Source organism: Botryllus schlosseri, chromosome 6 (assembly GCF_051294905.1).
Source record: "Botryllus schlosseri isolate E-star chromosome 6, Bs_hap1, whole genome shotgun sequence".
Classification (NCBI taxonomy): domain Eukaryota; kingdom Metazoa; phylum Chordata; class Ascidiacea; order Stolidobranchia; family Styelidae; genus Botryllus; species Botryllus schlosseri.
The window spans coordinates 18,457,471-18,470,645 of NC_137241.1; the positions used below are offsets into that span (position 1 = coordinate 18,457,471).

Genomic DNA, 13,175 nt, shown 5'->3' on the forward strand with positions numbered 1-13,175 from the left:
CTTCATATTTGTGAAGTGTTTTAGTGTAATTCAAAATAAAAGGTTCCCAATCTAATATTTAATGAAGCAAGCAAGATGCTGAGAAGATTCGTGGCTAAAGAATATTATATAAATATATAACAATTTTTTGCGTCAAAATATCCGTCTACCCTACTGATTATATGGAGCTGATTTATATCGACCAGGCGACCATCCATCAAGTCTCCTGGGATTTTCAAGCAATCGCAAGCTACATCTCGAGATCATGGGAATAGGCTATTGACAGGACTTCGGTTACGTGATTGCTCCATCCAATCCACGTTATCGGTGTCTTACAAAATCCTAGAGCATAAGTGGGCCGAGCTATAAGTCGCTATCGCCATATCAGGAATCATATTACGCAATATCGGCCTGCGGGTGTAAAATGATCATTGACCAATTGACCATGGATGTCAAAACTCCATGAAAACTGAAACAACAAAAACAACAACAAAAATGAACAAACGTATTATGGTTGCGTATAGCAACGATTGATTGGTTAGCTCTTAGCATACTCTCTTATGCGTCTGTGCTAATGGCAAACCCTAATTTGAAACCTGTATAGTAGGGTTCTAAACGTGACGGCAGTAATTTGAGACGCTAGGTTAGATGTGTCTCCTTCACAAGGAACTGGCACTTTTTGGTCAAAACACGAAGTATTATTTGGTTTTGTATAGCCGTACCGCGGCAATTAACATACATTACCGCACAAAATACTTCAATAGTGGTCGGGTACTGGCTCGTTTCATTGCAATATTAGAAGCCGTTTATTATAGCAGTATGCATTGTAATTCTTGTAGTCATCATGAGGCTAGACTATGAATGTCATTTATTATAATCATACATTGAGAATTATGGTCCGACAAACTCGCTTTCTCAGACATATCCAAAATATTGTGCGGGATTTCAATGACGTCAGTTGAATTGTGATGTGGCTGCGACCGGAAAATACTATGAAGCAGAGGTGCTCACACTTATTCAGCATGCGAGCCACTTATCGAATGGTCAAGTCCCACATGTCACTGCACTTCTGACTAACTATAAAACGATATATATAACTATGGCGGCATATGCGCATTGTACATCATGCACTCATGGTATGCAATGCATATTAGGGCTCTTCAAAAATGACTTTTTTTCTCAAATCGTACTGGCTACTTGATAAAATTGTTAGGTTACCTAATTTAAGCCTACACACAAAATTTGGTTCAATTCCAGCCAGTAACCGCTTTGCTACAGGAGAAGAAACTTTCTATTTATTATATAAAAATAAATAATAAAAAATTTGAAAATTTTCTGTTCACCCCATGAAAGTGTTAGGCTGTCTATAGAAACGATCCTCACCAAATTTGGTTCAATTCCAACCAGTGGAAGCGGATTTATTGCCGTCGAAAAATTTTGATTTGAATAAAATAATATTTACGGTCAGCACAACTTTTATAAATAAACAAAGAATCGGTCACCGTAAATACTATTTTATTCAAATCCAAATTTTTCGACGGCAATAACTCCGCTTCCACTGGTTGGAATTGAATCAAATTTGGTGAGCAGCGTTTCTAAAGACAGCTTAACACTTTCATGGGGTGAACAGAAAATTTTCAATTTTTTTATTATTTATTTTTAAATAATAAATAGAAACTTTCTTTTCCTGTAGCAAAGCGGTTACTGGCTGGAATTGAACCAAATTTTGTGTGTAGGCTTAAATTAGGTAACCTAACAATTTTATCAAGTAGCCAGTACGATTTGAGAAAAAAAGTCATTTTTGAAGAGCCCTAATGCATATGCACAGATCATGTGTAATTATATCATGGGTCGGTTTATATGCCGCAAAAACATCAAGGACAAAAATATGCATCGTCCTATTCCTATATTATTATTACTTGCCCAATACCTTCTCGCAATCTGGACTTCTGGGTCGTAGTCATTTATTTCTACACTGCGCATTCGCTCCCAGATTCATGATTACCAAAAGAAACATGGATATGGAATATGTCCTTTTATATACCCTTGAAATCCGACGATTACAAGGATTTTGAGTAAACTAAATGCATACTGTATAACCTACTGTTATGATAAGAGCAGTAGGCTACTCCTGTACAGTGTACAATAAGGTCATGACTAGAAAAAAATTCAAAATTTTGTGTGTCCTGTAGTCACAAACGATGAACTTTTGTGTCCTGATTTCAAAATTAACAAAAGTTAAAACTGGTTAAACAAAAACCTCCCGCACAAAAATTTTCCAGTTTTCACCGTATGAAGGACAGGCTTTTTTTGTAGATCCAGACTATATAATATATATACCGACTTATTTGAATTGCGAAGATTTAAAATAGTATTTTGGTAAATTGTGATTGCCCAGATTGAATTTATCCTATCGTTTTCTTGCCTAAATACAAAATTAAATAATTATTAAATAATTATTAATTTTGATTTTAGATGTAGACTGTATATATCGTATAATTTCAATTTGTCTGACACAAATCCAACTGGCTGTTCGAAAAGGCGAAAGTAGAACAACTCAACATATTTTCAGCGGTCTAGAAAACCGATTCGAGGAATATGATGAAAATTTGAAAATGCCATATCATATGTGACTCAGTATCTGTTGATACTGGGTGGCGGAATGTCGTTGTGAAACTGCAAATTGCAATGATGAGCAAGGGTTTTCATAAATCACAATACATTGGTTGCCAACATAATATTATCCATTCTTAAAGCATATGTCAGAGTTCTTCAATCCAACATCCTTAATAAATCCAACTGTCGGCTACAAATTTGGAGATGAAATGGTAAAGCACTACGAAAACTTGGTGCAATCCACCGAGCCATAATTTCAAATGAAAATATTAGAAAACCGAGGATGGAGTGATGATTTTAAGTTTATCTATGTGCTGAGCAGAGCGTGCCGCTCTTTCATGGAAAAGAGTAGATTACCACTAATCAAATAGCATAAACTTCCATCGCTATGCGATGCGAGATGGAGCTCAAGGGTATAATTCCGTACTCCCAAGTCTCCAGATGGAAAGTAACTCTTGAGATATCATGCTTATTCATCGCAAATGCGTGTCAGGTAGCCCGGTATTCTAACTACATGTCTATAGATGGAATATACTGGAGCCCGACCTATTATCGGTTTGCCGATATTATCGGGACGATATCACATTTTGAAAGAATTATCGGTATCGGCCATTGAAGCTGAAAAATTATCGGCAATTTTCGTGACGTCACAACATTGCGGTAGGAAGTCAGAAAACTATCATCTTTGACCGCTAGACTGAGAATATTGATATATGTCACATAGCTTACACTTAACTAGTGTCCAGATGTAGCCTTTCTAGTTTATTTCATGTTCAAGTATAGCAATGGCTGTAAAGATGTTCAAATAAATGCTCTGAAGCTTTGAAGACGTGCTTATGTATATCCAACTTCTTTTGAAGATCGGCTGAATGTATTTGGGTTCTCGGTCAAGGTGTGAGATATCGTTATCGACCAAAAAATTCAATATCATTCGGGCTCTAGAGTATACCAAAGTTTATTTGCTGTTATCTTTGCGCTAGAATGTCCTGCAGCGATAAAGTGACTAAAAATCCCATTGCAAGTCGGACATGTCTGTTGTAGATGTCCCTGGCAGTAACATAATAACAGAAAGGGAAGTCAAATTGATGGATGAACTGTACCAGAAGTGCAAAAGGACATATATATGAAGATTAAATTTGTAGCAAAGAGTACCTTTGAATTGCAAATTTTTTGTATATTTGGACCAGTGTCGAAAATTGAAGTTAATTTGTGCGGGACATTTTTTTCGTTTTGAACAATATGATTATAATTTTATTAATTTATACCAAAATATTCATCAATTCCTGCTACAGGCATTTTTTTTCTAGTCATAACCCTAGTGTACAACTCTGCTTGGACGCGTAGCTTAGTCATGCAAACAAGTCGTTCAATCTACTGTTTAATGGCACTCTGCTAGCCACTCTGAAATTCGTCTACCTAGCCTAATAGTCTATCTACAACACAGCTACCGTATGTCCTAAATGTTACCACAGTAGTATAGGATAACTCATTTCTAAGTGTCATATTCAATAAATGTATATAACCTATGACGGCCTACGGGAAAGAGATCTAATCGCAAAGCATTGGAATTCTTACCTAACCAAGTTATTTACTATACGATTACTATACTCGAGCATAAGAAGTCCAAATGGATCCACTACAGATACGCTAACAGCGCTCTAAGAAGCGCAGTTTGTCTTCTGTCTTGCTGCATTCGGCAGCTCAAGTATTAGTAACATCCTATAGTATAAGTTTGTACATAATCTAGGAGTCCTCCTTTTCATCATTCAGCTAAATTAATGCGAAATTTACTCTGTTTAAAATCATATTGTAGGCTTCTGCCAATTCTATAGTCTGGCCTGGTTATCAGCACTTCTTTATATACATTTTCGATATTGCAAATCCTCTTCCTTCCACTAAATGGACTTCATGTGACCGACGCCAAATTTCGTGACGTCGACGTTACAAAAATGGCGAGCGAACGGCACTACATGAGGACTTTGAAGGAGCAACTCACACATGTAATCACAACCATGAACTATTCTAAACCTGAGCTCATAATCCATTGCGAGTATTAAATATTCATGTCTAGTGGAATCCTCAACTGCTGATGTGGATGATAAAACTTTTTTTGACTGCGGCGTAAGAGTTCCGGAAGGACAAGTATATACAAAAACTTTTCGCGGGACTCTTAAATTACATATTCGATCACCGTAAAAGGCCGCTACTGAACTCGGTAAGCATGAGTGCAAATGGCGTAGGCCTAATAAAGAAGCAGGCGGGGCCTACGATACGATAAGTTATCGTAGGCCCTGCTGCAAGTAAATAAAAGAAATCCCTACGAACGTTACAATACGAGGAAATGGCAATTATTCGATTTCGCATCGAACAGCGTATTCGGCCACCTTCAAATTACAGCAGCATAATGATCCCACTCCGTTTCAAGATACAATGATTAATATTTGAGCCTTCGCGGTACCCAGACGCGACTGATGAATAATGCCTCGAAGCATGGTACCGAGTTCGTATTAATTTACCACAAGGAATGGTATCGTCTTCTGCTAAATGTTTGTTGCTTATACTCGCTCGCTAACCAACTCACTCATTTGTGCCAGGTTTAGGCACAACGCACATTTGGCCAGACGCAACAGATACATGTGTAACGATTTGAAATCTCTGGAAGTGACAGGATGAATGAAAAAAATATTCGAGGATTCAGCCAATGATACGCGGAAATTATTGATTACGCGCTTCCTACACATCGTTATTCTCACTATTGATTGGATTAATAACGATACATCAGGAGCAATGTTCCCTCTATAATTTTTCACGGGTGTGCGCGCACTCACCAACACACTGCAGTGCACCGCTCAACAGTGCGTAACGACTAAAAAAGGTCATCACTTCGGCTTTTTTGTGCGGGCCACATATTTTTCTGTACGCGCAGACTTTGTCGGCAGTGCGCGCGCGCGCAGCTTAGAGGGAACATTAATCACTAGCAAGGGTCAGCAACTTAAGTGGGGTAAAGGACAGGGCTATGGAGTGTGGAGTCGTGGTTTCGTTAAATTTTCTCTGGATGGAGACGAAGTCCGAGTCAGAAAAATTTTGTAACACTCTTTGGAGGCAGGGTTGGAGTTTATGAAATACTCGGACTCCGACTCCATCTGACCCAAGTAAAATGTGTCTTTGCAGTTACAGAGGCTACCGAGTTTTTCGCGTATACGCGGATTTTTACAAACTTAATTTCTTCCTGCCAGGACAGTTTTTGTTAAATTCGCTAAATGCTATGTCACTTGGTAAAAATAGTCATTGGAATGTAATATAATAAACGTATAATTTCCTGAGTAGATTTACAGTCTGAAAGTCTGAAACCCAGCTTGCATTCGTCGGAGTTCCATGCCGTATTCTCTCTCATCCCCTCCATTTCTATCTCGAAGGCGTTCTGTTTCCCTCAACTCAAACAGCCTCGTCGGATCCAGATCCGCTTGCGTGCAGTAGTGCCTGACGGAATCCAGTGACTATACATTCTGTTTTCAAACCCAATGAAGAGATTTCAACCACGTGCGACCGTCTGTTATTAATCACGAATATCCTACAGTCTATTCGAAATAGGCGTCGCGAAATCACGGACTCCCAAAATACCCTGGAGTCTCACTTGCACGTGAGAGAGTGACTGTGCAGGCGAGTTTTCGTTGAGGGAAAGCAATTCCTTCGCGAAACATCAAGTCGATCGATGCTTGGTAATGAGCTCTTATCTGGTTTCGTACAACAACGAAAGCGGTACATGCCGGGCGCGCAGAGTGAGGAAAATCACCGATGTATATCGATCATATTGAAGGATTGTGACCAGAACGTGTAAACAAGGACGGTCTATATAGTTCACTTGCGGTGAACCAGTATAGTGTTCTCTGGGGATCCAAAGCGGTACCTCGTAGTTTCGATGTGCGGAATTGTGGCGTGGCAGGGAATCAGTCAGGCGGTTTTCAACGAGAGAGTAAAATCCTCTCATTGCCGTGAAGCGGTAATGGATATCGAGTCGTTATGATATTCGTCTTGAATATTGTATCATGGTTTGAAATTGGAAATTTCGGGAGTTCCATTCACGCCAGGAAATATACGACAAGGCATCATGCCTACTCCCATTTATTACAACGCGACTTTCATACTTCACCAATACAATTGACTAGAACAGTGCGGTCCAATCGGAGTGCACGGTGTGGGTGTAGGGATGCATGAAAATCCAAAAATCTGCATCTGGTGTACCAGTACATGAAAGGGTGCACAGGGGTGCATAAGAAGCATAATACTTCAGCAACGATTTGTATGTAACGGGTCGTGACCAACGACGAGCGGCGCTGTTAAGGTGTGTTTTTACTTTATTTTTTAGTAGGCAAATAAAAAAAATGGCAGCGAGCAAACCTATATTCGGCCTTTTTTTAGCCATCACATATTCTCAGGTCGACCTCAACGCTGAAAAGGTGTAAAGGGTGCGTATGAACTGAAGATCTGGGGGAGATCCAATAAGGATCGCATCGCTGCAGAATGTATAATATTTTGATTCAATTTTTGTTCCATATAGCTCTCTATATGTCTGTTTCATGGACAGACCATGGAAACAACTACCATAAAGTACTTCTTATTATCGAATTTCACGGCAATTTTCTACACCATAGACTGCCAGTTTTACGACTATAAGAAACATGGTTATGGATGATGTGAATCGTGGATTTAAGTCTCCTGAGCTGCACTTCGACTCGCCTACGTTTGTTGTGTTCTGCGACGTTTGGGGATACCCGGCATTTGAGGAAAGCGGAGATGAAGTAAAGGCATTCAGGATTTCGACCGGATCCCCATCAGATTTGAATTAACGATTTACATTACACCGGTTGTGATCCGAACTGTGAATGGGATACCGACTTTTCTTGGGATCACCCAACAAATTTCAGTCATCATACGAGACTGGAGTGGACTCAGTTTGACAGAAGAAAAATATGATTGCAAGAGATATATCCACTTATTCCGGTTGTAAAAAAACAAATTGGCTCATATCCGTCATTGCTACGCTCTTGTCCCCGTAACGAACTGGAACGAGATCACAATAACGACGGTTCTATTATTTCAAATTAAGCCTATTTCTATTATCTTCCAGAGCAGTAGAGGAGTTGGTTGATGCCTGATGCAATCGCACTGCGTTTATAAGATCATAATATGACTTGTCGCTCCAGTAACATCGTCACGTGAGACATCTATTACCCCGGCAATATCTTGCACGGACAGAGGCGTAGACAGGTAAGCAAAAGTGGTTTTGCCATACTGACACTGTGTTAAGAATCTCATTCCCCGTTTCTTGGTGTGACGATTAAAAACCTCTCTATCTTCGATATAACTGTACTTTAATTTGCATGGTGAAGTCACGTGACATCATATGCTCATTGTTCATTCGTGTTCACTTAGTTAGAACCTTTGATAGAATCTCGTATTCACGCGAACCCTACTATGCGCCTTTTATCGATTTCAATAAGCCGTTATCGAATTCAGAGCCGACTCGCTATCATCACCATACGGAGACTAAAGAAATGGCGACGGCGTTGTTGCTCTTCGTATTCACGACGTTTTGACTATATTTGACAATGGTCATTACACTTACACCAGGCCATTATTTTTTTGAATATTTCTGAGCCGCTAATTTTTAGCACGGCTCACTTTCATTCTAGTAGGGTTACCATATGCCCTCTTTTGAGAGGATTTGTCATCTTTTTATCAATAAATTGAAAGTGTCCTCGAAGGACGCCTAAATGTACTCATTTTCTGGAACAGTGTTAAAATTCGATCAAAAACTGGACCCCGACGAAGCAAACGCTAGAGTTGGCAAGACAATCAACAAAAATACGGCGCCACAGGTAGTTTGAGAGTGGAGATGTGAAAGATGACACCTTTTTAGTCAACACAGTAGGCTACAATTGGTCGAAAATATTTCAAAATCATCAGTTTTTATTTCCGGTACTAGAGCTTTCAGAATATCGGTATGCGCAGCTCTGTCTACATTGAAAAACTTACATCTCTCAGGCATCCCACGAAGTTACTTTTCACAGGCGATCCGGGCAGAGTACTCGTTGACGGGGTGCCCCCGACGTAGAACACATCGTTCAAACTGAGATAGGAATACCTCTCCTGCGTGAACCGTTGAGTGGTACAAGCGTCGTCCACAGTCAAGTTGACCTGCCGGAATATTTTGTGCAATATGATGATGATCATGTGCCCGTGCATGAACGACAGTGCATGGCTAAAACAACTAATATGAACAATCGCACATGATTCCTGTTGCAGAATTTCGGATGCATGTATGTTGCAACATTTGTGAAGACGGATTTGTAAACATCATGAAGCTTGCTACAACTTCACTAGCCGTCACTGTGATATGACGCATTCATAACGAACTCGGTGATCTTGTATGTACCAAGCGCACAGTGCCGGATATCTTTTAGCAGCAATACATTCCATTAAAACAGGGCTTCTCGAACTGAGGGTCATAATATGCCGGAATGACAATGTCATTCTTCGACACCACTGTCGCAGGATGACTATAATACCAATGAGTTTATAGTGCGAACCCTTGAAATGCTCAGGTACGCTAGCGCTCGAACTTTTATGCAGAGTTCAATGGCAACGAGAACTCGTATGACGCCACATTAATAATACCGTTGTGTACTAAAAGGTGGTATGGGTCGACAGTACACTAAAATGCTTCGTTTATTTTGCATGAATAAATTAGAAGAATATTTTGGGCAAGAATTATGGATCCTCCTACCTCAAAAATGTTCTTCGCGTCTCGCACATTAGATAACTAGTTATCTATACTCTCACGATCTCCTCTAAATGGCGTACACTGCGAACATTTTCAATTAGTTTGGCCACATGTACAGACAAGTTGTTACAGCAATATAGCCGGCACCCCAAACAGTCTGTCCATTGTCCACCCTGACGTAGTTAGATTGAATGTTATAGTATAAGGTTGTCTTCTTTGGTATGTGATAAGTTCTATATAGTTTTCACGAGCAAACCGGATAAGGAGAGACAGTTGACCAATTGGCTTGTTGGGTGTAGGGCAGGCTTGGGCATCGTGCGGCCAGCGACGCGATTCTGACGGCCCGCAGAAACTTCTTTGGAATCAAGACCATACAATATATTTGTTAATTTTAATGCGTGGACTAAAACTGTATAGGCTGTATAAACTGAATCGGACATGCGTTTACTTTGAAGTCTAGTTTATTTATGTATCGTGATTCGTAATTACGTAACTTTCGTACGTCGTATGAGTAATCCAGGTCCAAATAAAGCCAATACAGCAAAGTATGCCGTAACAGGCAAAGGTGGGTGTCTGATCTCAAAGACTACTCCAAGTCGTTTCGGCACCTTTCTATCATTTCACTGTATCGCAATTTTTGTGGTGTTTTGAAATGATGAAAATATTAATAAACTGATACTGATACTGACAATTAAAATTACAAGACACTGTTTCCATATTCAAGTTCAGATCTTGTGTGTTGCCACTGATACATGAGCAATTACAAACGCTTTTCTTTAACGGTTACGTGATACGTTTCCAAATCCTAATTCGTAAAATAATGTAATTATAAGACGTGATTAGCGGTCATCCTCACCTCACTCATTCACGATGTTATGTCAAGCAACGAGAGGTAGGCTACAACTGGAGGCCGACATTTAAACAAGATTTGAAGCACTCAATATTTGTTTACTGAAGTCAGTCGAGAATCAGTCATTTTTAGTGTATGATGAGTACCGAGCAGGTCTCCGTGTTTAAGGAATATAATTTGAATCGGCACTATGATGCCCCGAAATATATACTCTCGGCTGGTGTGGAACACCTACTACTGAAGCTCAAGCAAAACAGCAGGGCTATTTTACCAAGCCACACAGAGCTCTGGACGCAGCCCAATATTAACAAATCCAATTAGCATGTGTTAATAATGTAAATTCACTGACTTCAATTTGGATATAAAACTGCACATCTTGGCCGGCACCGTATTTTCTGCTTCACATTTGACTCGCCGGGAAAAATAACTGCCCACCCATGCTGTAGGGGCTACTTCAGAAGCGGCCGGTTACTGCGAGGTGACGTAGACAATTATTTGTTAAAGAGAGTTCCGGAACATAAATTTGGAGATACTCTGTTAAATAACATGGGTAGGCTCACGTTGAAAGAAAGTGAGTTTTTTTATCACCTTACGAATCCAGTGTCGTGATCGTGACTATAGAACCTTTGTGCGCCGAATGGAAGCTGATATCCACAGCGATTCCGGTTTCAACGTACACAATACCGTAACTGCGAAGCTGTTATCCGGGGCGTTTTTAACAATCGTGCCATTGGAATAGATAAAATTCCATTGCCTATCTATAAGTTTAAAATTCTACAATTCCCCTGTTAACACGACGAATTGTGTACCAGGAGAGGCGCTAGAGCGCTACAGGACCTGCATTGCACTGGAAAATCAGATTTCGAGTCTATCCATTTTATATATTTTATTCCGTGAGGTTCACGTAGTTGTTTTTTATGGTTTCGATTAGTCATTTAGTCATTAAGTCATTTACAACCACTTTCAATCTAGGCTTTTTTGTAATGCACCACTTACGCAGATCGGGTGGCGATGGCGAGGAGGAACCTAGACAGAGCCTGCTGGCAGTATACGCGACCAAATGGGATTGCTACAGTATATGTGCGTGACATGCGACGCGGCAAGCACGTGAACTCTGATGAATCATTCACGAAGTGATTAAGACCCTTCCTGACAACGCATACCAGCACTCAGCAGGTGTTATGGAAAAACTGAAGGTTTGCCTCATATCAACTTCGTTTCACACTGCAACGCGAAACATATAATCATGTAGGGACGGTATGCCCGATGCAGCGGTACCCAAATATGGATAAAAAGATTTGAATTATTTAGTATTTTAGACAGTGACTAACCCACAGCCATCTCATGGCATGTAAGCTGTAATTACTGTACTGTCGTAAGCACCTATGGCTGCAGCACAGCATTAAGAAAGAATGCGGTCGCGCCATTCCCAGACTCCGTATCAATTCAAATTGATAACAAACTAGACTTTTATAAACAAAAAATGTTCGAACACATTCGTCATGTACTCTGCCATGTCGTATGCTAGAAATGAACCTACGTAGAATTTAGAATATCTCACTACCAGCGAATTGATTAATACCTCCCTTACATTACGCAGTTGATACTCGTATAGACTATATATATTTATAGAAAATTGAGTATAAAAGGTTCAAAGATCTAGTTCCAGATGGCAAGACCTTTTATATTCCGGAACTATATCGACTGATTCCTGACTGTAACGACGCGTAAATGGTATTAAATAAAGATGCAGTCTCATTATTAATTTATTAGGAGGGTTAGCTTCAAAGTGCATCGCGGCATATATCTAAATACGGGCTATGGCAAATGGGAAAGTCAGGAGCCGGATTACGTTATGGTTAAAGTGATCTATCTCTCTGTCAGCTCACTGGCACATTTACATGATTACATCACATCCAGTAATATATACTATCTGGTCTGTTCATGATGAGTATTGTGGTACAGATAATAATTCCGGAGAGAATATGTTACTCAATTCGTATCATGCGAAGAGCAAAACCATGTGTTGTGGAATATCAATTTACGGTGTGAAACCGGGAGACGCCTTCAACATTGGGCTCTTATGGAAGCTGGTGTCTTGTATCATAATGCTCGCCATTTTTACCAGTTAAGCGTTGTATTCTCATCAGCACCGAAACATCGTATGATAAAACGCAGGCCATCGGTCACAATACGATAATGGGAATATTGATGTCATGACTTGACATTATGTCGGGTATATTTTCCATAGGCGTAGTTAGGAATCTAATTTGGAGGAGCACATCATAATTTGGACGGTAATGAAGCAAACAGATTATTATCAACAATGATATGACGTCAAGGATTCGCTGATAGTGACCAAAGATGAAGATACAATGCACGGCCAAAAATTTAGGAGGGGCAAAATCGTTGATACTATCGCAGTTATTAAATACCAGTAGCTCTTGGGTCGTGAAGGGTATAAATTTGGGTCGCGTCCGCATCAGAACGTTTAGTATATAGGTTATATTTGCCTAATTATTTGTACTAAAATATATATATTTCAGAAAAATTTTCCGAGCTTCGCGAGAATTTATTTGTGTATCACTTATAAATTTCCAGACCCGCCCGGTTAGGTGCTAGCCAATAAGCAGCACGAGGAGAAAATTTGTTACGACAATATGGCCTGATCATGAAAAGTCGTGCGTTACGAGAAATTTCAGTGACACATTCGGTGTTCTACATCTTCTCTGTCGTAACTCAAAACATACAAAATATATTTAATTCTTGACGCTTGTGTCGCAAGGCGTTAATACAACTCAGATTTGGGTCGCGTTTCAGAACCACTGTCATAGCCCAACGTAAACTAAACGTTATCGCATCTCATCCTGACTTCAGTAGCATGCAACACCTTTCTCGTTGTGTTTATATGAAATATAGTAGCATTTAATCGCGATGGAATGCCAA

General features: G+C 39.8%; 1 protein-coding gene across 11 annotated transcripts in view; it reads right to left on the reverse strand.

The window, feature by feature from the left end:
• Nucleotides 1-13,175, reverse strand: part of LOC145441331 (neurexin-1-like) — a 73,187-nt gene that overhangs the window by 43,139 nt on the left and 16,873 nt on the right. For all 11 annotated transcript variants that reach the window (XM_080319168.1, XM_080319166.1, XM_080319165.1 and 8 more), the window contains one exon: nt 8,632-8,793. In XM_080319168.1, the coding sequence (XP_080175294.1) occupies nt 8,632-8,793 (162 nt within the window). The remainder of the gene's footprint in view (nt 1-8,631; nt 8,794-13,175) is intronic.